General features: G+C 43.9%; 4 protein-coding genes across 6 annotated transcripts in view; 3 read left to right on the top strand and 1 right to left on the bottom strand.

Moving 5' to 3' along the window:
* Nucleotides 1-3,924: 3,924 nt before the first annotated feature.
* On the top strand, nucleotides 3,925-11,005 carry tmem25 (transmembrane protein 25). Of its 2 annotated transcripts, none has more exons than XM_079353936.1 (9): nucleotides 3,925-4,524; nucleotides 5,366-5,485; nucleotides 6,421-6,765; nucleotides 6,843-7,133; nucleotides 7,284-7,415; nucleotides 7,503-7,536; nucleotides 10,104-10,213; nucleotides 10,697-10,783; nucleotides 10,865-11,005. In XM_079353936.1, exons 2-9 carry the CDS (start codon nucleotides 5,407-5,409, stop codon nucleotides 10,936-10,938), a joined length of 1,152 nt encoding a protein of 383 aa, XP_079210062.1. In that variant the 5' UTR covers nucleotides 3,925-4,524; nucleotides 5,366-5,406; the 3' UTR covers nucleotides 10,939-11,005. The 2 variants fall into 2 exon arrangements, with proteins under 2 accessions (XP_079210062.1, XP_079210061.1); XM_079353935.1 differs by having other exon boundaries at nucleotides 3,930-4,524; nucleotides 5,363-5,485.
* Nucleotides 11,006-13,386: 2,381 nt separating this feature from the next.
* LOC306830844 (T-cell surface glycoprotein CD3 gamma chain) lies at nucleotides 13,387-15,529 on the top strand. The gene is made up of 6 exons (XM_079354552.1): nucleotides 13,387-13,458; nucleotides 13,681-13,766; nucleotides 14,487-14,669; nucleotides 14,824-14,967; nucleotides 15,107-15,171; nucleotides 15,255-15,529. Exons 2-6 carry the CDS (start codon nucleotides 13,706-13,708, stop codon nucleotides 15,312-15,314), a joined length of 513 nt encoding a protein of 170 aa, XP_079210678.1. The 5' UTR covers nucleotides 13,387-13,458; nucleotides 13,681-13,705; the 3' UTR covers nucleotides 15,315-15,529.
* A 2,378-nt stretch (nucleotides 15,530-17,907) lies between these two features.
* The window catches only part of LOC306830132 (T-cell surface glycoprotein CD3 epsilon chain-like), an 8,802-nt gene continuing 1,183 nt past the window's right edge, over nucleotides 17,908-25,526 (bottom strand). The window contains exons 2-6 of the mRNA XM_079353397.1: nucleotides 22,457-22,665; nucleotides 21,801-22,013; nucleotides 21,566-21,715; nucleotides 20,156-20,208; nucleotides 17,908-19,345 (exon numbers count right to left, since the gene is read on the bottom strand). Coding sequence (XP_079209523.1) covers nucleotides 19,280-19,345; nucleotides 20,156-20,208; nucleotides 21,566-21,715; nucleotides 21,801-22,013; nucleotides 22,457-22,529 — 555 coding nt within the window. The 5' untranslated portion in view covers nucleotides 22,530-22,665 and the 3' untranslated portion in view covers nucleotides 17,908-19,279. The remainder of the gene's footprint in view (nucleotides 19,346-20,155; nucleotides 20,209-21,565; nucleotides 21,716-21,800; nucleotides 22,014-22,456; nucleotides 22,666-25,526) is intronic.
* The window catches only part of LOC306830131 (myelin protein zero-like protein 2), a 21,714-nt gene continuing 21,019 nt past the window's right edge, over nucleotides 24,832-25,526 (top strand). Inside the window, exon 1 of one of the 2 annotated variants that reach the window (XM_079353395.1) lies at nucleotides 24,832-25,263. In XM_079353395.1, coding sequence (XP_079209521.1) covers nucleotides 25,209-25,263 — 55 coding nt within the window. In that variant the 5' untranslated portion in view covers nucleotides 24,832-25,208. The remainder of the gene's footprint in view (nucleotides 25,264-25,526) is intronic. The other variant, XM_079353396.1, reaches the window with a different exon arrangement.

The raw sequence follows: 25,526 nt of genomic DNA, 5'->3' as shown, positions 1-25,526 counted from the left end.
GACAAAAAATCAAGGGAGTAACTTGTAAAATAGCCGACATATCATCCCAAACATCTCGAGCGTGGAGATGGACAAACCCCACTTCTCTTTTCTCCCTCCTGCTGCGCTACCCATCAGCTGTGACCCCACCCACCGACCTTTAGGACATCGGCTTGTGATAGGACGGACAACGCCTGACGGACGTGGTCCCTCCTCCCTTTGGCTCTACAAGTTACTATGGCAACCATGGAGGATGACTAAAACTACTATCTTACTCGACCTCCATCTCCAACGTTGAGGTTTTTTTTCCTTTATCTTCTCTCATTTGGACCCCCACCCCCCCCACCCCCCCAGAGCCTGGAGGGGAAAGTTGGAGGAGGACATGGCTGCGTTTTATGAACAGTTGATATGTCATGGTGGTTGGGATACACCTGGAAACATCTCCTAAACAAAGAAGGGAAACAATTCAGGAGGTGACTGCAGGAAGTAACTGTTTGAATCTCAACTCCAGAGCAAGAGGAGTAAGAGTGGGGGGGGCATCGAGGCCTGAGCCAGATGGGAGGCTACAGCACACTGGGGACCACAGCTGAAGGTTGAACCGCTCCCTTATTAATAATTTCATTTTGTTAACTTCTATCTATCCGCCTCTCGACACCCCTGGATGTTGAGTCGATGTGGAACCATCGAGAGACTTACAGCTCCACTTCTGTGTGTTCACGCGGGCTTAAACGACTGGCTAACTCTGGTGTCACGCTCCCTAATGCTTACCATTAACACAACATTACTTTCTGTTTACCCACCTTCATGCTTCCTCGGAGAGGGCCGAGAGCAGCTTTCATGATAAGTCCAAAAAACAGGAGTATACAGTGAAGTTGGATTCTCTCATTGTTTTTAAAAACAAGACGAAAAGGAGATGGAATAAGAGAGAAAGACGTTGGAGTGCTTAACGGGGAATTGAGAGGAAACTTCTGGAATCAAAGACACTGCATGTTTCCTGTCCCACAGCAGGATATGAACTCTCAAAACAAGAGCAGAGGCTCCGCGTTGTCTTACAGCAGAGGTGTTGACGGATCAACGGCTGAAGTTAGACACAGAAAGTAACAGTTTCAGTAAATGGGAAGCATTGAACATGTTGTAGAGATGTCATCTTCTGCTTGTTCAGACTGAACCCCCCCCCCCCCCTCCCGACGTCTTAACTCCTCCTCCCCCCCACCCCCCACACCCCCACCCCTTATATTTTCTCCCGATCGCAGCCTCCCTGCTCAACAAGCCAGCTCTCTCTCTGCTCCTGTTCCTTAGGTTCATTTTGTTTTATATTGATTAATTTTTGTCTTTATTTTGTTTTTATGTTCATTTCTGTTGAGTTCAAAAATACTAAAGTGCAACAACAATGATTAAAAAAAGAATATCAACCAAACTGAGATGATAAATAAATATATATAAATAAAGAAATAATTTAAAAGGTCATGACTTCTGTCTTTTTGCTCATACCAAGAAAGCTGACTTAATGTGCTAATCCCCATTTTACAATGATCATGTAGTGTTACAATGCTGGATGTTTAAACGTGTGCAAAGTTTCATATCAGCAGGTAAAAGTATGTTGGTGTAATCCCCGGATGAGTCTGCAGAGGGCGCTAAACGGTTTGTTCAGAAAATTGCACGATATGAAACCAAGAATTTCTGTTCTGTAAGCTGATGAAACTTCTTACACAGACTCTCTTTTCCGAGCAGTAAAGAGCAGCCCTCCCCTGGCAGCCCTGCAGCGTCCTGACCCCCAAAATGCTTCCAGAGAGCTGGCCAATCAGAGGAAAGCTAGCTGATAGCTAGCTTTAGCTTCATCTGAATTCAATGTTTGAGTGTGTGGTTTTTCAGAGGTGGTCAACACTTTGACACAACACGTTTGCAAAACCTTGTCACTCAAACAGACGAGCATGCTTTCAAAGTCACATGAGCACATTGGACCCACTCTCTGTATCTGACAGGTTGTCCCAGTTTTTAATCCCATGCTCAAACTGTAGGTGTCGTGTCCTGTTTACCTACACAGGGGACAGTTGTCTGCAGATCCTCCTGTGCGACTCACAGAAGAAGGTGGCTGCTCGTGTTTGTGCAGGAAGTGACGGCTGCCATGTTTCTCCTCTTTTGCATCCTGACATCCTCGCCTGTGTGCAGGTCTTCCTGACTCCTTGTTTGTCTGTCCATGTGGAGTTCTTGTTCTCCTGCATTTCCCTGAACAGTTTGTTCCCTTTGACTGCTCCCTCTGGAGTAAGCAAAGAGCTTTGAGGTTGTCAGTTTTCCTTTGACTGCATCTTCCGAAGGGTTGCTGCCACACTTCAACAGTGCACTGTAGGGGTCGCCATTATAACATTTAGATTTTAATGGCCTTTTTACCTGTCCATCAGGCTTGGTGTGAGCACGCTTTCTGCAAACTCTTTGAACTCAGCACTGGCCTACTGAGGAGCCTCACCTGAGATGACATCATCATGAATACCATACCAGGCAAACTTCAATTTCATGGCAGTAACTTGGAGATTTCTGGAAATTTTGAACCGTAGTCCACACAAGGAAGAAACTCAGATCCTCACTCGTGGTGAAGATCAGTCCGCGCTTTCTCCCATGCTGTGTCCCAGTAGCTGCTGGGTTTCTTTGCGTTTCTTTGTGTTCTTTTACAAATGCCCCATTGGGATCATACCATCTCATCGTTATCTGAAGATGATTTGGATGGTTGGCCATATTATATTGTTTAGTATTTCTTGTCTGATGTGGAAAAAGGAGCTTTGCTGCTTTAAACATCAGCCCAGGTGTGTGTGTGTGTGTGTGAAATCTCTTTATGTCCACTAGGACTTTTGGAAGTGCACCTCTCTCATAGTCATCCCTTCAGTGTGATCTTTTTCATGGTCCTCTGCTTTTCTGTATTTATGCAACTTTTTCCCTGAGACCGGAGGCTGAGTTGATAAAAATACTCCCCGCCAACTCTTTTTCCAGCATTCCTTCTTTCTGCTATTTGAGAAATGCTCTGGTGTCTTCGATGTGTAGTTCCTTGCTTGGCCTATAGGTGACACTAAGGCTCTCATGTATTTTTGCATCCTCTGTAGCTGCACGGCAGCTTGGTGGACAGGCTTTTTAAAGATGCTTTCAAGCAGCCTGTGGTCGTTTTCAGCATGAACGTATTCTCCATAAACATACTGATGAAAGTTTCCACAGCTGTGTTTAAAAACAAACTGCTCTTTCTAGTCTGGCAGCCATTGGGTGGAGGGCCTCCGTCCTTCAGTCCCCTCTGAGCTTGCATCAACTCAGAGCGTGCTCAGTTTGTTGACATCCTAAAACTTCAGAGTTGGAGCGTTTGTGTTCAGCTGTTTGAGTCGTTTCCTGTCAGTGCCGCTCCCCGAAAATCTCCCTGAAGTTTTTCAGGAGTTTTTTTTTTCAAATGTGAAATCTCTGAAGGACAAGAGCAGCCTGGAGATTGGAGGCACTACTTTGTCCACAGAGGTCACCAGAAACAATACACACTGAGTATCCCATAGGAGCGCTGATGTTCAGCACCCTCTCTGCAGGATTATGTTAATATATTTATGTTAAATATTGTGGCACAGGATTACAAGTGTCTAAAACATGCAGCTTGATATGACCTATCTTTAGAGCATTTGCTTGCAGGTAAGCTTTCTGATCAGCTTCCATTTTAATTAATTAACAGGATATACAGGAAATACACCTAGATTGTATGAGAGTGTTTCCTTTGAGCTGCTGTGCTCTGCATGCTGCTGCTCAGGTCTGTACAGCTGCACTGCAGATGCTTTCCAGTCTAAAGTAATTGAGCTCAGACTGTGTGAGCCGTGTAGAGTCTCAGCCTTTGTGTATGATCGAGGATCACTTAAACATGAAAGTGAAGGATGGAGGAGAGAAAAAGGAGTTATGTTTATCCCTGTGAATTGACAGTTCACTTGTCTGTATCCACCACAGCTCTGTGTTCAATCCCCGAGCAGATCGTTAAAGATCGATATGCACAGAAGTTTCTTCTATTCTGTTCAAGCCTGTAAATCCTCCTCCTCTCTCTCATTCGGCTCTTTTTGCACTTGTCACGACTCTGTGCCCACGGCTTCCCCTGCTCCCTCACTCTATTTCTGCATCCTCTACCTTCTCCGTGCCTTCATTTTTTCTCCTCTCCTCTCTGTCTTTCTCCTCATTCCGCCTGCTCCTTTTCCCCCCCTCCCTCCCTCCCTCTCCTCATCCCCTTCCTCCCTTCCCACTCTCTCCTCTCTGGAGTGGCGGCAGCGTGACTGCCTGCGTCACCCAGCCCTGCCAGCGAGTGGATTCTGCTACTGGAGCTGCAGTACCTTGCACAGAGCCCAGTGTGTGTGTGTGTGTGTGTGTGTGTGTGTGTGTGTGTAATTGTATGAGTGTACGCAGATGGGAAAGCAACTGAGTCAGGGAGGGCTGCCTCTCATCTCTTTGCTGTTATCACCACCCTTCACTCTCCCTCCTCTCCTCCTCTGCTGCCATGGAGCTCCAGCAGGCTGAATCACAACACCGTCTGCAGATAGCGCTGAGGTAATACTGTATGTGTTGTCGAGGGTTTTTTTTTTTGAAGTGCACACATCTGCATTGAAGCGTCTGCATGCAGCCTAATTGTAGACCCACAGAGTAACGTTTATCTGCCTCATCATCACATTTCTCTGCATGTCAGTGAAATGCCAGCATCCTCAAGATGAAGACGAGCTGGAATAGCTTCCAGCATATCTGCGTGTGCTCTCTTGGTAGCTCCAAATGTGCAGGAATATTGTGAGTGTTTCCTTTGATGGCTCAGTTCCTGCTGTCTGAGTTTCTCACACAGATCATGTGACCTAAATAGCGAAGCAAGCACAACACATTACTCATTCCCTGCACTGACTGAGCGTGCCTGTGAACAAACAGCGTCAGTTCACGCCGGCCTGTGAATGTGTGGAGTGTGCAAAGCAAAGCAGGACCAGGCGGTATATGTCACTGGAGAAGTGAGAGGCTTCTTTATTGTGCTGTGTCCTGCTTGTGTTGCTTTAAATGTTCAGACAAATCTCAACCAAGAGAATCAAACGTCTTCACAGGGAGAATAAGAGGAAGACAAGTTAAACCTTCACCCTCATTGTGCCCACAGTGGATTCATCTCAAGACTGAGATCTGAATTTTGTGTTTTGAGAAATCCATCCCTGAGATTTCTCTTCCCTTAAACAAAGACCCGTATGGCAGCTGTGGCTCAGTGGTAGAGTCGGACGTCTCTGCACAGGAGGGTCAGACACCAGATGTGTGTGTGAGTGGGTGAATGTAAAAACGATTCGAGTATTCAGAAGACTAGGCAAATGCTGGTCAAGTCAATGAACCTTCTTATGGATGACTGCGTGTTGTTTCCTCCCAGCAGGTAGATGTGTGTGTGCGTGAGCGGCGCTCTGTTGGGCCATTATGGAGCACAGGCGTGTGAGACGGTGGGCATCGGGCTCTGCTGTCGTCTTCCTTCACACGCTGGCCTTATCCTGGACAGGTAAGACTCACAGTACCTGCTGCCCTGCACTGACACAAGCACTGTATTCAAGCGTATTCAACAGCACCTGCTTTAATGATGACGGAGTTGTCTTTTCTAATTTCAACCAATTAAGGTCTTACATTTAAACGAATGAATTTAAAACACGTTTATTCAGGGAATTCTGTTATTTCTTTAGGTTCTTAACAATTGGAAGAAAAAAAAAATTTCTGGACATCTGTGTCTGATGTTTTCCCCGTGCATGCGTGGGTTCTCTCCGGCTTCATCTTGTTACCTGCTGCCTAGGTGTGAATATGAGCGTGTCTGTATGTCAGCTCTGTGATTGGCTGGCTGATAGTCCAGGGTGTGACCCCGCCTCTCGACTGATGACAGCTGGGATCGGCTCCACCCCCCCTTGTGACCCTGAACGAGAGCTCAAGCTGCTCAAATTTTGGAAGATGTGTTTTTACTTCGTAGCCCGAGAGGTGACATGGATGTGTTTTTAATCTTTTCTTTAAAGAAAATGACGGCATTAATCCTCGATGTCCTCCTCTCCTGGGTTTTGTTCACAGTTTACATTTTGTAGAAGCACAACCTGAGCTCGCCTCCTCGTCCTTTAGTGCGCCCAACTGAACAACCATCTTTAATATAAAGATTACAAAAATAAATAGTTAAAAACAGGTTAGAGGTAAATGAGACAGTTAAACTTCTACTTAGCGTGCCGTGTGAGATCCTTGGACTGAAGACTGTAAGTCCCTGAACTCTTCTGACTGATGTAGGTTAAAGAAATGCAGGAAACAGACCTGATGATCGGGACTTATAGAAGACCGTTCAACACGTGCATGAAACAGTGAAACAGTGAGTCAGGAACACTGCGGTCTTTTCGTCGGCTGTGATTGAGGTGATATTTGTACAGTCCACATCTTTTCAGAACAACACCAACTTGTTACTTTCAGGTGCAATTGAACCCGCCCCAAAAATTGACGGACGGCACCTAGCAGCTTTGACACTGCAGGAGAACATGACACACCGGTTCAACTGCCAATCAGACGGCTGGGATCCCCGTGCCCCTCCCCTGCTCACCTGGTACCTGAACGGGGAACAACAGAGAGCGCCATCACCCAACCGCGGACGCCTGCTGATGACATCGAAGGAAAATTCTGATGTCATGCCACCAGGGGCCAATCACAACAGCACCTTCTCTCTGCGGGCCAGGAAGTGGGACCGCGAGCTGGTGTGTGTGGCGTCAGACCCCAGGACAGGAGAGAGCTACAACGCCACGGTCACACTCAATGTCCAGTGTGAGTCTGCGTGAATCAGATTTCTTCCAGTAACACGATAACCAAAGTAGTTAACGCTCCTCCCCTCTTTCCCTTAGTCCAGCCCGAGATCCTCAGGGTGAACGCCCACTACAGTGCAACCTCGGACCCTGGCCTCTCCCTGGTCCTCTTCGCCTTGATCCGCTCCAACCCGCCTGCCACCATCACTTTCGTGGACCAATCCGGTCAGCCCGTATCCAACACCTCAGACTTCCTCGTCCTGGATTCACGAAGCTACCCCTGGCTGACCAATCACTCTCTAAGGGTCATGCTCAGTAGCCTATCAGGAAACATCTCGCTCAACGCCAGTAACAGTGTGGGAACTGTGCAGAGCAACCTCACACTGGCAGGTGGGTGACTCATGAAGTCTCTGTGACGCTAAGATAACCGTCTCTCAGGGCGTTTAAACGCCTCGCCTCTTGAGTCCGTTCATTTGTCCCGCTGTGAAAGCTGTCGACCCCTGTTTCGTCCTGTAACTCTCCGTCTATGTGTCTCTGCAGAGTTCCTGCAGTCTCGTGTCGAGGTGCCCATGCTGGGTATCGTGACAGGAGGAGCCATGGCCTTCATGGCGCTGCTCATCCTCAGCCTGATCGTTCTCTGCCTCATGCAAAAAAACAAGAGCAAGTCCATCGGTGAGACTGCGCCGTGGCTGGAATGAGCAATGTCGGCCGAAACGCTTACTTTACATGTGTGACACATCTTCTTGCATTTTGTTACAGACGAGCCAGTGGAAATTCTGATGACCAAGAAAAGGTAAATAAAGACTTCTCATACTGTCAGTGCAAACTTTGCACATCGTTGTCAGACCTAGGGAGCCCTCTGCTGGCCTGGGTCCCCAAGCAGGTGCCGGTTTACAAGAAGGGCCCCGTGCAAGGTGGTACACTGTTGTGTCCTGATCTGGCATCCTAAGGTGTTCACTGTGATCCCTTTGAATCCATAAATCCTGTCATACAGAATCCCAGAGTTTGGCTCAAAACTCACCTGAAACATTTCATTATTGTTTCCAAACCGAGTCGTTGTTGTGCCACCAAATGAAAAGTCGTTTTGTGGTTGTGTGAGTCGAACTGGTCAAAATGTTTCTGCCAGCACGAAAAGTTTCTGATAAATGAATCCAAATTTCTTTGACGTTTCTGATGACACTGACTCTGAATGCTCCTGAAGTCTGTATCATACAGAGTTTTTTACATTCAGACTTCAACAAGAGGTGAAAAGTTTCCTGTAAAGAATCCAGACTGTACAACACAGCAGCCCACATGAAGATCAGAACATCTGCAGTAACATGTGTTACTGTAGACAGCAGGTTTAAAGCTCCACATGCATGTTTGAAACACAAAGAAAAGACAGCAGCTGTCCCTCAGACTGTAAACTATACTCAACAAAAATATAAACGCAACACTTTTGTTTTTGCTCCCATTTGTCATGAGATGGACTCAAAGATCTAAAATTCATTCCAGATACACAATATTACCATTTCTCTCAAACATTGTTCATAAATCTGTCTAAATGTGTGATAGTGAGCACTTTTGCTTTGCTGAGACAATCCATCCCACCTCACAGGTGTGCCACATCAAGATGCTCATCAGACACCATGATTAGTGCACAGGTGTACCTTATACTGCCCACAATAAAAGGCCACCCTGAAATGTGCAGTTTTTGCTTTATTGAGGGTCTGGGGACTCAGAACCAGTCAGTATCTGGTGTGACCACCATTTGCCTCATGCAGTGCAACACATCTTCTTCGCATAGAGTTTATCAGATTGTCAATTGTGGCCTGTGGAATGTTGGTCCACTCCTCTTCAATGGCTGTGCGAAGTTGCTGGATATTAGTGGGAACTGGTACGCGCTGTCGTATACGCCGGTCAAGCACATCCCAAACATGCTCAATGGGTGACATGTCCGGTGAGTATGCTGGCCATGCAAGAACTGGGACATTTTCAGCTTCCAAGAATTGTGTACAGATCCTTGCAACATGGGGCCGTGCATTATCTTGCTGAAACATGAGGTGATGTTCATGGATGTATGGCACAACAATGGGCCTCAGGATCTCATCACGGTATCTCTGTGCATTCAAAATGCCATCAATAAAATGCACCTGTGTTCTTCGTCCATAACAGATGCCTGCCCATACCATAACCCCACCACCACCATGGGCCACTCGATCCACAACATTGACATCAGCAAAGCGCTCACCCACACGACGCCACACACGCTGTCTGCCATCTGCCCTGAACAATGTAAACCGAGATTCATCCGTGAAGAGAACACCTCTCCAACGTGCCAGACGCCATCGAATGTGAGCATTTGCCCACTCAAGTCTGTTACGGCGACGATCTGGAGTCAGGTTAAGACCCCGATGAGGACGACGAGCATGCAGTTGAGCTTCCCTGAGACGGTTTCTGACAGTTTGTGCAGAAATTCTTTGGTTATGCAAACCAATTGTTTCAGCAGCTGTCTGAGTAGCTGGTCTCAGACGATCTTGGAGGTGAACCTGCTGGATGTGGAGGTCCTGGGCTGGTGTGGTTACACGTGGTCTGCGGTTGTGAGGCCGGTTGGATGTACTGCCATATTCTCTGAAACGCCTTTGGAGACGGCTTATGGTGGAGAAATGAACATTCAATGCCCGAGCAACAGATCTGGTTGACATTCCTGCTGTCAGCATGCCAATTGCACGCTCCCTCAATGCTTGCGCCATCTGTGGCATTTTGCTGTGAGACAAAACTGCACATTTCAGGGTGGCCTTTTATTGTGGACAGTCTAAGGTACACCTGTGCACTAATCATGGTGTCTGATGAGCATCTTGATGTGGCACACCTGTGAGGTGGGATGGATTGTCTCAGCAAAGCAAAAGTGCTCACTATCACACATTTAGACAGATTTATGAACAATGTTTGAGAGAAATGGTAATATTGTGTATCTGGAATGAATTTTAGATCTTTGAGTCCATCTCATGACAAATGGGAGCAAAAACAAAAGTGTTGCGTTTATATTTTTGTTGAGTGTAGATGCGTTGACAAAGTTAATTGCAATCTTGCACATAAAGGCGTCACCTGTCACTACTGCAGAATTCTCCTTTTTTTATAATGAATTGATTAATTATGATTAATTAAAGCTTGCATGTTATGGACACACTTACTGACGCTCACCGACTTGTTTGAGGTCTCGTCTAATAATTTCCCTCTTTGCATAACAAAGTCGATTGGGTGCAAAACACTGATGGAAGCATGTTGGTGCTCTTATGAATTCTTTATGTCCATCCTGCAGAACAATAACTCATCTAGTCCAGCTTTGATGCCTCTCCTCTCCTCCATTGTTCTGCACAGTGACTCTGCCATTCTGAAGGTGGAGAAGGCAGATAAGACCCACATCCCCAGAGAGAACATGTCTCTGCCTTCAAACATGCAGCTCAATGACCTCAGCACGCTGAGAAAAGGTAGGTCACACTCCAATTACTGAGTTTTATTCTTCATTAAAAACCTCTGAGATATTTGTGCAATTAGATATATACTGTATATAATGTTTCATTATTTTCACACCAAAGCTGTTCTTAAAGGAGCAGTATGTAACTCTGACCCCTAGTGTTTAAAATGGGCACTGCAGTCTAAATTAAAGTCATTACAGAGAGCTGTCTCTCCAGATGGTTTCAGTTTAGCCTGTTAGCTCAGTGCTGTGTTGTCTGCATGTCTGACTGTGTCTGTACGGCGCTCCGCCTGTGCCATAGTCCCGCGACCGCAAAATGCAACGTGAATTTACTTTGGGGTTAGGGTTTTGACTTTGACACCCATATTACAGCGTTGCGGACTGTAACGCACAAAGACGTGACGACAGCTGAGTTAAGTGACGGCACTTTTTGCAGTCTGAATAGGACTTATGTCTTCTGCATTTTTCGGGTCTTCCTTGCATTCCTTTGTCGTAGCCCGAGAGGTCGCCCAGCAAAACAGCGTGGGAGAGAGGAGAGCGGAAGAGGAGGAGGAAGATCTGTCATTAGCCTACGCCGCCAGAGGTTTGAGAAATACTCTCTGATACTGCTCAACTTTTACAACTCCAGAGTAAACGTTGACCTCTGCGTGAATGTTTGTCTCAGGTTTTGCCAGATATCCGATGGTGGGCTATATCTACAAGGTGAACAGCACAAGCAGCGAGGAGATCTGGCTCTGACCGAACTCAGAGTTACACACACACACACACACACACACACACACACACACACACACACACACACACACACACACACACACACACACAAAGTGCATGCGTGCAAAATACCTACAACAGTGCTGCTGTCCAAGATGGATCCCAGAACAACTGCCAGTCAGTCATTCAACCAAATATCAGCCGCCAGGAAAAAAAAACTACAACACCCAGTATGAACACACTCTGTTTCTCTGACGGATTCATCCTTGAACTTAACTTTCTTTCTCACAAATCAAAACAATGTCGGTGTTTTGTGTCTCTCTGATTCAGTGTTCTGGTCCATGATGTGTCGTCTCAATAACCCAGAGTATAACCTCGACATGAAAACGCTCATATTCCTTCTCGTTGATTTCCTCCTGTAACCATGTCGTCCTCCCCGGCTGCATTACTGCAATGCATCATGCTTACACCAGAATGTGCAAGATAACGTACTGTATGTGAAATGCTATCCAAATAAGATGGTACATGATTAAAGATATTTATATATGAACTGGTAATATGTCATGTACTGTATATTTCTATGCATATGTATATGTGTATAGTAAGGGATGTCTAATAAAGATGATATTAAAGATGGTCTCTGCAGATTTATTTGCAGCCACCAGGGGGCACAGTAAAGCGCGTTATGAGGCTGGGTGTGTGTGCTTCCTGTAAACCGTGAGGGTGATGACGTCTCATGAGTCATTATGAGTGAAAACTGTTTAAATGATTGTTAAACTCTGTAAAGGCTGTGTTTAAAAGTCTGCTTTTCTTTACAGCAGCAGGTGCGTGATGATACAATAATGCATGTTGTTCATTGTGTGTGTGTGTGAGTGTGTGTGTGTGCGTGCCAGGTGTGAGCTCTAGGTCACAGGTTTTTGTGGCTTTTGCTCAAACAGGAAGCAGAGTTGTGTTGTGGGAGCATCTCTCTGTGCCAAACACGGCGGGGTAAAAACATTTACGACACACTGGGAATTGAAATATTAATGTGAACACACTCAATTGTTTCGTGTCTGTTTGTTTTAAAGAACGGAGATGCTCCACATTTCCCCCTCGGCGACTATTCACAGTTCAGCCCGTGGCAATCATATCAGCTAATACACGTCTGGAGGGGACTCTTACTGCTGAAGCAGATTCTCCTCTGCAGAGTTCTGGTCTCGTCTTTTGGACCATTTGAAAACAATAAAAAGATGTTCTTTATTACTCCCAGAGCGGAAATCCACTTTCCCTCTCTGCTATTGAACATGTTACACACACACACATGGCTGAAGCACACACACACACACACACACACACACACACACACACACACACTGTAAAGCTGGCCACACACGAGATGATTTCAGGCCCGATTTGACCCCCATAACAATCGGGGGGGGTTTCTGCTCCAGATCGAGTTGCCGCCTGATCGATTTGGAATCGTAAGTGTCAAACTTCCTGATCGGATCCAATGAGAGCGAGCAAACTTGTTGTCAGCAACACGATTTGACGCACTCTGACAGCTCAACCTGCAAATTGTATAAAGCTGCACATAATCTGTTTTCTCAGCCAGGACTTCATCCGTAGTGTTTGTCTTGTTTTCTGTTTTATCACAAAACAAAACACACAGCAGGAGAGCCAGCTGACGCTGTCGAATGTCCTCCATTTCTGTATTTCTTCTTGAGTCACGTCTGATTATGCAAGTCTCCTCCTGTCTCTCCCAACAGGACCATGTGGTCATGCTCTAATGATCGGAGAGACATTGGAGTGACGAGGCTGCAGAGGAAAGAGCGCTCTGCAGTTACCACGACAACTTGTGGTTCGAGAGTTTTTATGGGGCCCGAGTCAAAACTTCACAGGCGGCCCCCCAACCTGCATTCATCACTATTATGTGTTATACCAACAAAAAAACAAAGATATAAAGAACACTGTCCTCCGGTGACTGTCTGACACAAACGTTGGTTTTCAATAATGAACACATCACATGACAGTGAGGGCCGTCAGATGGGGCCACTTTGGGGAGGTTTCCTGTTGTCAGTGCAATGCAAACTTCTGAGCAGATTTTGATCCACTGCTTAACAGCGTCCCTGTTCTACACTCGGCCTGCAGCCAAACCTGGATGGGCGACTTGTTTTTATTTTTGACATCTAATCTTTGATATGTTCTAAACGTGGCACACACAGAGGAACAAGCCTCAAACGTGATATAACCTCAGCATGCAACATGTACATCTTCAGTTTGTTTGTTTTATTGAAGAGAAGAAATTCTCTGACTGAACTTTGCTGCAGCGAACGTTGAAGCGACAGGAAATAAAAAGTGTTGCTACTTTTCTTACAGACACACAAAGGCTTCCAGGTGTAGAAAAAAAACAACAACAAAGACTGAAGATGAGCCAATCACACTCATTTCCTCATGCACACTCACACACACACACACACACACACACACTCTCACAGTAACACACACTTGAAGAGGCGAGGGCTTGACGTGTGGACTCGAGGATCACGGCAGCTTCACATCTCTGAGGTCAGTCGTTCTCTCCTAATATCTGCTCGTTCTGTCACATCGGAGCACCGAGCTTTTTCGAGTCCGGATCAAAACCCTGAACTCATCGTCGGTAAGACGGTGAAAAAAAGGAGTCGTATAAAATGGTTGACGGAGAGCAGAAAATGGCTTCCCTTCCTGTTTTCTGTGGTGCTCTCGTTCTCACTCAGAGATCTGACATATTTCCTTTTGTAATCTGCAGAGACACACACACACACACACACACACGATGGGACGCCAGATACTTTGTCCTGTGTCCCTTCTGCTGCTGCTGCTGCTGCCCTGGACAGGTAGGTCACCATCAGATATGTCTCAATGTTTTTGTTGTAAACGAGGAGAAACTTTATCCAGTAGTTTTTATGACTCTGAGAAACAAATGAAGTTTCATTGATGTCGACTGGCTCTTCTTGTAATGAAAACATGCAGCTTTAACAACCGTTCGCTCGCCTGATGAAACATTAGTCTGTGTCTATTCCTTGAAACTTTAAACTGAACTTTAAATGTTCCTCCTGTGAGAGCAGACTGAGGTTTGGAACCGGTGATAGACTCACCACCGTGAGCTGTACGAGAAGGTCGCTCTTCTCCTGAGAAGAGGCGCTTAAAATGCTCTGATTGGAGAACTCCCACCAGACATCACAGACCTGTTGGAGTGGATTTTGGGGACTTCTATGAGCCGTTGATTGGCTCAAGCTTTTACTGAACTTGTAAAACATTAAATGAAATTTTCTTTCAAAGCCTCAAACTCATGTGACGCCCTCCGGCAGACTCTGAAGATGGAAGTTCTTCCCTCTCTTACAAAGTAAAATAAATAAAAACATGTGCTGTGTACGTGGATAAGTTCTTTCGTCAGAAAAGTTTAAAGATGAATAGACGTAAATGAAATGTTTCATCAAATGCGCTCTCGATTTTGTAAAAGGATCACCAAAGAGTAAATCCATGTTAGCTAATGCTGCTGCTGGTGATGATCAGGGTCCTTTGTTTAAAGTTGAATCTTTCTTTTTCCTTTACAGAAGCAGAGCCAGTTTTCAAAGTGAAAACCGCCACTGATGGCTACAGATTCACTTGTGAAGGGACTGTTACGAACCGGGATGGTAAAAATGTTACAGACTTGCCATACAGAGACAGCAACACAGGAGAGTACACATGTAAGACTGGAAAGACTGAAGAACCAAAAATCTTTGTGAAATTTCGAAGTAAGATCCAAACTTGTTTCCTGTTTTCTTCACACTAATGTTCACTTTGTTCTCTCTCATTTACACTTCACTCTTGTACAGCTTTTCTATACATTCATCATACTTACAACATGCTCATTAAAAAACCTGTGTTTTTCTGTGTGCATGTTTGCAGCCTGTGACAACTGCATCGAGCTGGACATGGGTTCGATTGCAGGGATAGTCGTTGGCAATGTGGTGGCGACGATTGTGATTGGAGTGGCCGTCTACCTCGTGGCTTCTCAATCTCAGATTGGTCCGAGCACGTCCAACAAAAAAGGTAAAGTCACCAGATGAATCAGCCAATGAAAGGCTTCGTCCACAGTCGTGCTAGTCCTCCGAGAACAGGCATTAAAAGAAGACACATGGTGAAATAAAGTCTTTCCTCTGCTTGCTGATGTTTTTACCTTCATCCCCAGGCTCGGACAGACAGCACCTTGTCTCCAATGAGATGAGCCACCGAGCCTCTAACGACCATTACCAGGTAAGCAGAAACACTCTGATGTTTTATTATCACATGTAGAAAACGTCGCCGTGACTGAAACCCTTCGTCTTTCTTCCCTGCAGCTTCTGAAGCCCAAGGTTGGTCAGAGAGATGAGTATGACGTGCTGAATCACAGAAGATAGATGGCTGACACGGCCTCGGACGCCAACCCTCCCCCCCCTCGCTTTGAGCTTCCCCTCCATATGACTTTACTGTATGATACTGTGTGCATGCCTGTAACATGTTTTCTGTTTCTGTAGCATTTTAATCATCATTTTTATTAAACGTCTTTAAGGGCTGATGATGCATCACCATAAAACCATTTTTACATTAAACACAGCTGATGTTACATTTATGTTCAAATTAAAGATTGATAAATACCAACGGTTCCTTCTTGTCATCTTTGCAGTGATAATGTCAGAACACTTTCTGCAGCAGTTTAACTCTGTCATTTAAACAGGATGACAGAAAAGTAAGATTTTTAATGTGTAGCTGGTTGTTTGTGTCTCGCCCAATCATCACTGGGATTGGGTTTGACCCAGCGCTGCACTACATGGTCTTGGTTTCTGAGTATTTCGGCCCTGTGTGAAAAAAAACCTGGCATCGTCAGCATTCATTTAAATGTTTACATTTATACGCACTTCTGGAAGGTTGAGATAAACAGTAAATAAAAAGGTCCCAAAATACTGCCTTGTGGGACCCCTGTCGGACAGCCAAGCTAAGAGGATTTGGTACCAGAGACGGACACGCATTGTTTTCTAGTTCATAAGTTTAAGTGTTTAGAAGTGATAAATATGATTTAAGCCAGAGGAGTGCTTCCTGTGAAAAGTTGTAACAAGTTAACTTTAAGATATCAAAGGTCCAGGAATACAGCACCCACAGCACGTCCTCCACATATAGCTTATCTTACTGTATTTCCCACCATCTTGTCTGGGCGACAGCCTTTGAGAGTCTATTTTAGTCTGTTGAACCAAAGGAGGAGGAATATAGCAAAGACAGAGCAGCGGTGAGAAGAATTACACAATAAGTGCAGCAGAAGCAGAGCAGGGAGGAAAGTCTGAACAAGTTAAAATAGCAACAAAGAAAGGAGGAGAAAAGAGAGAGAGAGAGAAACTTTCTAAGTGTGGAGGAAGCGTCTCGTTGTAAGCTTTAATTCTTTGATCATTTTCTCGGAGTCTTTCGCCGCACACTCGACGCCGCTGTGACAGAGCGACAAACTGCAGCTCTCTACCTGAGATCAAACGAGGGAGACAGCTCGGCTCAGTAACAGAACCACGATCAACACACATCCACGCACGCACACACACCGACCTATTCTGACTCAGTGCACGTGCAAACACTTCCATGCACACGCACAGTTGTCTGTGTGTTCTGCATGAGGCGACCACACGCGTTCCTCGAGCAGATGTAGATCTGTGTGTGGGAACAGTTAGTCTCACACAGGAGCTCATTTTTACTCTTCCCCACATTTCTTTGTCTCACACACAAACACAAACACACAGGATGATGATGAAGATTAATACGTGTGGGAGTGTTTCCACTGCATCTGACGAGCAATCGATGTCACTCAATGATTAATTCAGAAGAAGAGATTTTACATGTCATGTCTCCTGCTTTCGTTTCCATCAGTATAGACGTACACACTACCAGCTGTGCGTGTGTGTGTGTGTGTGTGTGTGTGTGTGTTGGGCACGCAGTATTCGTAAACGTCTGAGGCCTCGTCCACACGTAGACAGCATTATTTGGTGCATTTCGGGGTTTCGTGCACAAACAATAAAAACAAACCTTTCAGAAACTCTGTTCAAGGTGTTTCTGTGAAGACGGGAAAACTGACTGTTGTTGTTGAGACGCCACGCTGCACGCAGGTTTGTCCTCCGTGATCATTGCAGAGAGAACGTGTTAGCATGTCAAGGAAATCGTTTTTGACTTGTTGTGCTCGTGACAGACGTGACAGTGAGTTGATGTTTTTGAGAACTGAGCGTGTGAACAGGAATTCGTTTTTGAAACAGAGGAAAACCTCAGTTTGAAAACAGTACCCGCCTGCGTGTGACCAGAATCACAGAAGGGATCCTTCTACAGAAGCACTAAGACGACGTTCAACCATGAATTCAATCTCATCGTCTTTCAGCGATAACAACAACATTACGGTTATTTTCTAAAGATCTTCGACTTATTTATCTCAAGGTCAGGGGGCAGCAATGATTGGCTTCCCCGTCTGGAGATCTAAAGAAATTAACTCTTATCTCTAATTATCAAGGGGTGACACAGCTTTTATTCTGAGATAAGGATGTAAATAAAACCAGATAATACATCGGTCTACCTTCAACATTCATTAGCAGTTCAGTTGAAAAATAGAGGTGAGCTGAGCGACTAAAACTGAGAATGAAAAATGACAATCTGATGAGCAAAGCGAAACGTTTCCATGGTGTGCACAGTGAAGAACCAAAAACAAGCCTGTTTATGCAAAAAGAAATGTCAGACGTTTCCACAGACGGCCCGCCACGTCTCTGAAAGAAGACCGGCTGTTGGCTGATGTTAATGCGGCTCGTGTGCATGCATGATATGAGCTGCGGCTTTGATGCTGCTTCATGGTTCACACACACACACCGCACTTTTATCCGCACAAGCATCTGAGTGTTATTTCCGATAGTAGGTAATGAAGGAAACAAGAACGCCTGCGGTTCATTTTAAAATCGACACTGACAAGAAGTTTATGAGTAAAATCAGACAGCAGAGTTGATGATCATGTTATTTAATTAAAATTAAAATCCTGTTTGTACAATGTGTTCAACATAAAAAAGCAAACATACAAGTTCCTATTTATTTAACATAACAAGAGAAATTCAGATTTAATTGTGACATCATTGCAAATTAGATGGGATATGTACGTACATTATATATATATTAAAACACTTATTGTCCACTATAATAAATCTATTAGGGCTTTCACGCTTGCAGAAATCTTCGTAAAAAAATATTTCCAGGATGTATGAGATAAGGATATTATCCAGAGAATTCACCTCAAACCTCACCTCATAGGAGGGGAGAAATAATATTTATATACATTTATATGTAACGGCTGCACGCTGCATACAGCGCATGCATGCGACCACTATGACCTCTGTGCATGTAATTAAACAGCTGCATTAGGGTTTTCTGTTCTCCATTAAGTTCTTTTTTCGCTCTTTTGTTGACGGTGTGATTCCGCCAAACTACACATAGCATCTTATATGAATCATGTAGCGGACTCTCTTTGTGTTGCTAACCTCCACGGTACCTCCTGCTGTGACGAGCACACAGTACGTGAAGAGCCAGGTCAGGAGACTGTCCGGAGCTCCTGAAATCACCTGGATATGTTCAGGAGTCCAGGTGTGACAACGACGTATCTTTTATAATCCAAACACATCAAATGCTCGAGCTAAAACAAAAACTGCTGTACCTTGTTGAGGTCAAAGGTCAAGAGGATATTTTTCTAGAACACGTGACACTGAAGGGAGTTTTAAATGTACTGCTCGACTTTGATGTACACAGGTGGAAAATCTGATCACACGGACTCAAACACAATACACACATGTTTACTTGATCAGCTAGAAAGTTTCAGTATGAAACGGCAGCACTGGTCATACTCAACCGACCCACAATGCACGGCGGCTCTTAGACTATCCAATCGTGGAGCTCGCTATGGAGCTAAATAAAAGTTTGGTGCCAAAATAAATCTGAAATGTTGCCAAATAATATTAAAATAATATTGCATGTTGTTATTAAATTATATTTACAAGCTCATGGTCAGGCTAGCTTGATGCTGGCTCATCGAATAGAGATCGGACCAGAAGTCACATGACCATCGATCAAAGCCAAGATACTCAAGTCCATTTTCAACACTTTGTTTTCTCCTGAAACAGTTGCCCCTAAATAGTTCTTCAATATAATCTGGACCAACTGAATAACTGGACAGTTAAAACCTTAATTACCAGGATTATGTAAAGAAATATACAAATGTTTTCTTCCATTATGCCAAAGCAACACTTTAAACCCCAAAGCCAGAGTGTGCACGGTCCTGGGAGTAACATCTCTGCTCATGTAAGTCGCTTGTTGTTCAGCCCGGTCATTAATTGCGTGCAGTCCTTTCCAGCTGAGAGTACGGATCCTCATTGCGAGTGTGATGGTTAAGTTTCTGCCAAAGCACATCATAAACAGGATTAGTTTGAGCACAGCGACACATACTTTCACATTTAGATAACATGTTTTTATAAGGACTTCTTGGAAGACCCAGAACATTGATCACAATTTTCAACGATCACAGATGATGCAAAATCCTCTTCTCCATGTTCCTCTAACTCAAACCCCCCCATGATGAGAAAAACCCATCCTCTCTGTCTTCTGCCTGCTCCACTTTTCAGAAAATATGTGCTCAAACAGGCCGTTTGGAGATGTTCCCTTCATGACATCACAAAGGGCAGTAGCCCCTCCCCCAGGTGGGTGACACTCCCACAGCTAGGTGTTTGTTCTGCCCTCTGAGTCTGCCTTCTCACCGTAAACAATAGGACATGGAGCAAGAAAGCACCGAGTACACCTGAGCCCTTCCAGAGAGGGGGCGTGGTCAAACACAGCTCATTTACATATTTAAAGCTACAGACACAGAAACAGCCTGTTCTGAGCAGGGCTGAAATAGAGGGGTTTATAGACATGATCAAATACAGGATCAGAGTGGATTTACAACAACACACTTCACACACAGCTCTAACACTTATTTACACTGGGTGAAGACGAGGAGAATATGTGACCTTGAACTCTGATGATGACATGTTTGATATGACATGTGTTTGTTAGTTTTAGAGGTTCTTGGAGCTAGGCTAACAAGCTTATCGTTGGTGTCTATGTTCTATAAAAACTAGAGAAGAGAAAAACCGAGAAGAGTGGATTATGCATGTGGGTTTATAATCCTCAGAGTGACCCTCATCACGGATTAGAATTCTTCACCTACCTCATAGTCAGGAGATGGGACAGGTGGACCTCGGCCTCCTCTGTGAGCAGGTGCTGCAAGATAACAGGGACATGTTTGACCATTTATTTGTGACTCAGACATGACTTTAAATGATCCTTTCGGGTTGAGCATGCAGACAAAGTTAAGCCTTCTTCCGCACATGCACACATTTTCAGGGTGAGGTGTGAGGGCAGAGAGCCAAAAGCTTCGCTTGACTTTATTCCAGGTTTTTGTTTCCCGCCGCCTGAATACGTTTTTAAAAGAAGTTGAAGTAGGCTGATATTTGAACGCAGCAGATATTATTCAAAAGTATCACTGGTAGTCTGATTCCTTGCAGCATTGATAATGACAGATTAAGCTGGGCTCTTGTAATATAGCCATCAGTAAGGTCCTTTACCTGCTTTTTGTAAACATAACAATGAGCATGGTCTTGTTACCTGCTCTTTTGTTAATGTTAACAGACAAACAGTAAGGTCCTTTACCTGCTTTTGTAAAGTGTCTTGAGATAACGCCTGTTATGAATTGACGCTATATAAATAAAGATTGATTGATTGATTGATTGATAATGTAATATGGCAAAAACTTTCATTATCCTGTTCTGCTTTGTCGCTTTATCTTGGATGTGTAGGAAACATTACACTGCCCCTTCTGCAGCCCCTTTTTTAATCATATTGTGCCTCCTGAGAAACCTCTCTGTCGCTGCAAAGCACGTGTTGGAGGGAAAATGTGAGATCAAACAGATTTCAGCGTGATTTCTCGGCCGACTCGTCCTCCGCTCTGCATCGAATACCGAGCAACCAAATGTGAACTGAGTCGATCAAAAAGCTAATCAACATTTTTAAGGCTTCAACAGCGCCGTTGAGCTCTCTTACTTATGTTGTGTTATATGTAGATCTTTAGCAATATTAGTAACGTGCAATACATGTAGAGTTTTTTAGTTTTCACCGGTATATGCTCTTCTCTTTACATGTGGATTGTTTGTTTTTATTGATTTTATTTATTGATGTTCTCGAGGAGGCAGCTGTGAATGTTTGCAGAACTTTACAGTCAGTGCAAGACACATCGTATTGCATCGCATCGCCTCGTGCCTTATAATAAAGCATCGTATGATATCATATTTTATTTAATCTAGCATGGCATCATATGGTGTAATTTTTGCATTGCTACATATGATATGATTTTTCATGACATCTTATTTCAGCGCCATCTTATCACAATGTGTCATTTAGCTCCTATTGTTGTGTTTTGCTCATTTTATTGATGTTTTTTATGGTTTTGCTGAAGATAATTAAAAATAATTCCAGAGCTGTAGGAGCGACATGACTGAACCGATGATCCTCTTTGTATTCTGCGTTGTGACTCTGCTAACCTTTGACATCAAACTCTAAAATACTCAGATTCTTTTCTTACCTGTGGAAGTGTTGGACATGGACAGTCCATCTGAGCGTCTCTTTTTGCCACACTTGAAAACAATCATCATCACAAACGCCGTGAAGACCAGGTCCCCAGCGATGGCCAATCCAAACAGTAGCGGTTCGAGCTCAAAGCAGCTTTCACACGCTGAAGGACAGGAAGAGGCAGCTGAGTGAGTGTCTGCAAAGGTGACTGAATAATAAATCATGAAGAATCAATGTTGTTAACTCACCTTTTCCTTGTATGTAGAAGTAATACTTTACTTTCTCTGTGGGTGGGCCTTCGATGGTGTGCTCACAGTGGTAAAAGCCTTTCTTGCTGTTTTCATACTGGAAAGTATATGTTTTCCCATCTGATTTTCCGTTCAATTGTTTTGTATTTTCACTCCACGTCCCTTCTTCTGGACATGTCATTGTGACATCTTTCCCCCAAAATGTTACTCCTCCTTAAAAACACATGGAAAGAGTTGAAGTTATTGACTTCTTGAATCCTCCATGACTTCACGGACAGTAAAGAGAACAAACAGTGAGCGGAGTGAACCCACGTCATGCCGCTGTCTGAGGACAAAAGTTTCCAAAAAAATAGAAAACTACAAGAAGTGATCGATCAACTTTTTCCTTGTTTTTACATTTCTTCCAGGAATCTAAGTTGTATTATTAAAGTAAAAATGACCAAGTGAATGAAAACATAATGTAATACATACTGTAAAAGATCAGAAAGATAAAGACGCTATCATTGTCTCTCAACATGGCAGTAAGGAGGAAGAAGACGAAGAACAGGAAATGAAGACTTCTTGAACGTTGCTCTTACATGTCAGGTTTTTTTCTGCCGAAAGTGTATTAAAATAAAAGTATTTAAAAAACAGCGCCAATAATAATGAAAACAAACCTTCATCAGCATCCACAGTGGAGATGAAGAGCAGGAGGACGGTTAGCATGGCGCCAACACTGAAGCTACTCATTTTGTTCAGACGACTTTAGCTTTGTGTTCTGGTTTCGTTGTTGTTGTTGATTTGTGTTTCTTCTCTACAGAGTTGTTGGGTCAACGTATTAAATATAAAAATATCAGAAGATAGACACTGAAAGAAATCAAGCTGCCTGTTGGAAAAGATTAAAAAAAGAGTCAGAGAGGAGAACACGATAGTTCACTCACTCACTGACTCTCTCCTTTCTTTCTGAGTCTTGTCCCCTTTCTCTCTCTCTCTCTCTCTCTCTCTCTCTCTCTCTCTCACACACACACACACACACACACACACACACACACCCCCCCCGCACAGGAAGCATTTCTTTTTCAAGATGAGCCCACACACGCCTAAATGTCTTTTTGAGTCTAATTTGCTCTTAGATATTCATAAAATAAGAGTAAATAGAAGCCAAGCAGCAGTGTTATGTTTGTGATCATTTGACCTTTGTTATGTTACTCTCCTTCTGTCTTGCCTGATGTTCATGACTTATTCTCAGATGTCAATAGAAAAGAACTCAAACGTGATAAACCTGATGAAAAAGAAGACACGCTCAATGACAGTAACACTTTTAATCAGACGATGGTACCAGCGCTTCATATTTCAGCCGTGTGTTTCTGCCCTGTTTTCTGTTTCCGAGCTTTGGCTTCCTCTGGTGGTCGCTGATGGCTTACTCACTGGTAAATCGGGAGACCCTGCCCACCCTGTGAATGCTGACTGGGCTTCACTTGAGTGGTAGGAGCTTTCTCAGTTTTCTTTCTCTCCACGACAAACATGTACTTTGTGTTGGTTTTAATTTAAGTGTTTTTATTTGGGCGCTCCGGACAGCCAACCGGTTATTTCGTGCATCCCGTGTAGAGGTGCTATCGTCCTTGTCGCAGTGACCATGGGTTTGAATCTGACCTTGGTGACCTTTGCTGCATGTCGTCCCCTGCTCTCTCCTTCCCACATGTCCTGTCTCACTTCAGCTGTCCTATCCAAAAAAAAAAAAAGACCAAAAACTAAACCAGTAAAAGTTTGCATTTGTGGACCACATTCACAAACATTCTCGGAGAGCTCCAACTTCAGCATAAAAAATCCTCGCAGTGACGTTCTCAGGGCGACTGAGTGAGGAGGAGGAGGGGGTGCGGTCGACCCTGTTGCTAGGTATGATACGTTTTCAAAAGCTCTGATTGGTTATAAAGTAAATCAAAGAAATCAGTCAGACAGTTTGCAAATATGGAATTGGTATCTGTGTGATCATTTGTTGGACGAACTTTATACAGCCTACAAGATGTTTGGAATAACATGGCCAGTTTTTTGCAGCAGCTTCTTAATCAGTGATTTGACTTTCATGTAGAGACACTCAAAATGCATGTCTCTCTTTGTACTGAAAAACAGTCAGAGATGGATTTTAAACTGTTCTGCCCAACTGTGAGTCAAAATGATTCTTCATGCAGTGTTTCATAAATATGTCTTTATTTTCTCCTAAGCTTTAGAAACTCTTCATCCTGTTAGAAGTCCTCCTCACTGTTTCACACCTGAGGAGCTCAGCGCAAAGACACTTTATGAATATTTCTCATCTGTAGTCTGAAACTGTTTTAAAATATTTCCTGTCCTGAGGCTGACAGAGGGTTTACAAAGAAGGTTGAGTACATTTATTAAAGTGGCGTCACATATTGCCTTTAATTAAAAAAAAGAGGTATAACACGCTGCAGAGCTCAATATTTTCCTCTTTGATCTTTCTGCAGACTTTATAGTGCAGCTACATCAAAGTGCAGCTCTGCCCCCTAGTGGTTCAAACCAGTAACAGACCACTTTGATAATAAACTGTCAGGTTTTCTGCTACTTGTTTTTACTCAGACTCAGGAAGTCAAGAGGGTCAATTAAGTAGTTTGAGATCTAAAGATGTACATGTTCTTACATCCATCACACAGTCATGATTACTTTTAATATTTACATGTGTTTTAAAATGTTAAACTCCTTCAGCCAGCTTGCATCTATGACAAACTTTAACCTAGATGAGTGGATTTCACTTTAACATGTAGTGATGTTATAAAAATCGAAACATTTGGTTTTTAATTTGATCTTTTTGGTCTTAAAGTTGTAAAATCTTTAAATCTTTAAACACTGAAATATGAAACTTTCACATGTCCGACTAACATGATCATGATAAAAAGAAAAACAGCTGGAAACTATGTGTCACGTCTTATAAGTATGATGACATATGTAGCGCATATTTTCCTTGGAACCCGCACACAGTCTCTATGAATCATACTGTGGTTGCGCAACAGCTCTGGCATGGCACCGCAAATGTGTTTTACGCAGTGGCCGAACAGGTTGGGTGACCATTAAATATTTGCGGGCTTTGGGGTTGAACATAAAGGAGAGAGATAAGGAGGCATCGAGGAGAGCGAACGACTTTGTTACTCCGCCCGAAAATGTGGTGGGAGGGTGCTGAAGGGAAATGTACGAGGGCATCGGCGAGTTCGGACGCGTCTTTGGAGAGAAAAGGTAGACGACAGGGCTCCGCGTAGCTTCAGGGTTTTTTTCTTTTCTTCTGTGAGTTAAATCCCTCTCTGAAGGGGATCCATTGACTTTGCGCGGAGTTTCCAGTCACTGTGAATCGGCGGAGGAATCCTGCTGGGTTAGTTTTTGGTTCAAGGTTTCTTGATAATCGGACATCCTGCCGTCCATCCAATGTGCGTAAAGGGGCTCTACTTTCTCGGTGTCCTGTTTGGACTCGCAGCTTCAGGTGAGTAAAGTATTTTCAGTCAGTGTTTATGGGATTTGTATCTTCTTTTTGTTTGTATTGAGTGTCATCATACAGCTTCGTGTGATGTATCCAGGTCTGTATTCTAAGTGTTGTGTTTTTCTCACTATAAACTCATTCTAAAACACAGTGGTAATTTCATAAATACATTCTCCTCTAGCATTACTAACTAGCAAGTGTGGGATTTTGATTCTACTTGTCATAAACTAGGCAGTATGTGCTCGGCTTTGTAGCATCAGGACTCC

This window comes from Symphodus melops (assembly GCF_947650265.1).
Source record: "Symphodus melops genome assembly, chromosome: 10".
NCBI classification, from domain to species: domain Eukaryota; kingdom Metazoa; phylum Chordata; class Actinopteri; order Labriformes; family Labridae; genus Symphodus; species Symphodus melops.
This window is presented reverse-complemented; position numbering and strand designations above follow the sequence as displayed.

Coding starts and splice junctions, on each gene's coding strand:
- LOC306830844 (XM_079354552.1), top strand. CDS start 13,706: ATGGGACGCCAGATACTTTGTCCTGTGTCCCTTCTGCTGCTGCTGCTG. Junction 14,670..14,823: donor AATCTTTGTGAAATTTCGAA/GTAAGATCCAAA, acceptor GCATGTTTGCAG/CCTGTGACAACTGCATCGAG. Junction 14,968..15,106: donor GAGCACGTCCAACAAAAAAG/GTAAAGTCACCA, acceptor CTTCATCCCCAG/GCTCGGACAGACAGCACCTT.
- tmem25 (XM_079353936.1), top strand. CDS start 5,407: ATGGAGCACAGGCGTGTGAGACGGTGGGCATCGGGCTCTGCTGTCGTC. Junction 5,486..6,420: donor GCTGGCCTTATCCTGGACAG/GTAAGACTCACA, acceptor TGTTACTTTCAG/GTGCAATTGAACCCGCCCCA. Junction 7,134..7,283: donor GAGCAACCTCACACTGGCAG/GTGGGTGACTCA, acceptor GTGTCTCTGCAG/AGTTCCTGCAGTCTCGTGTC.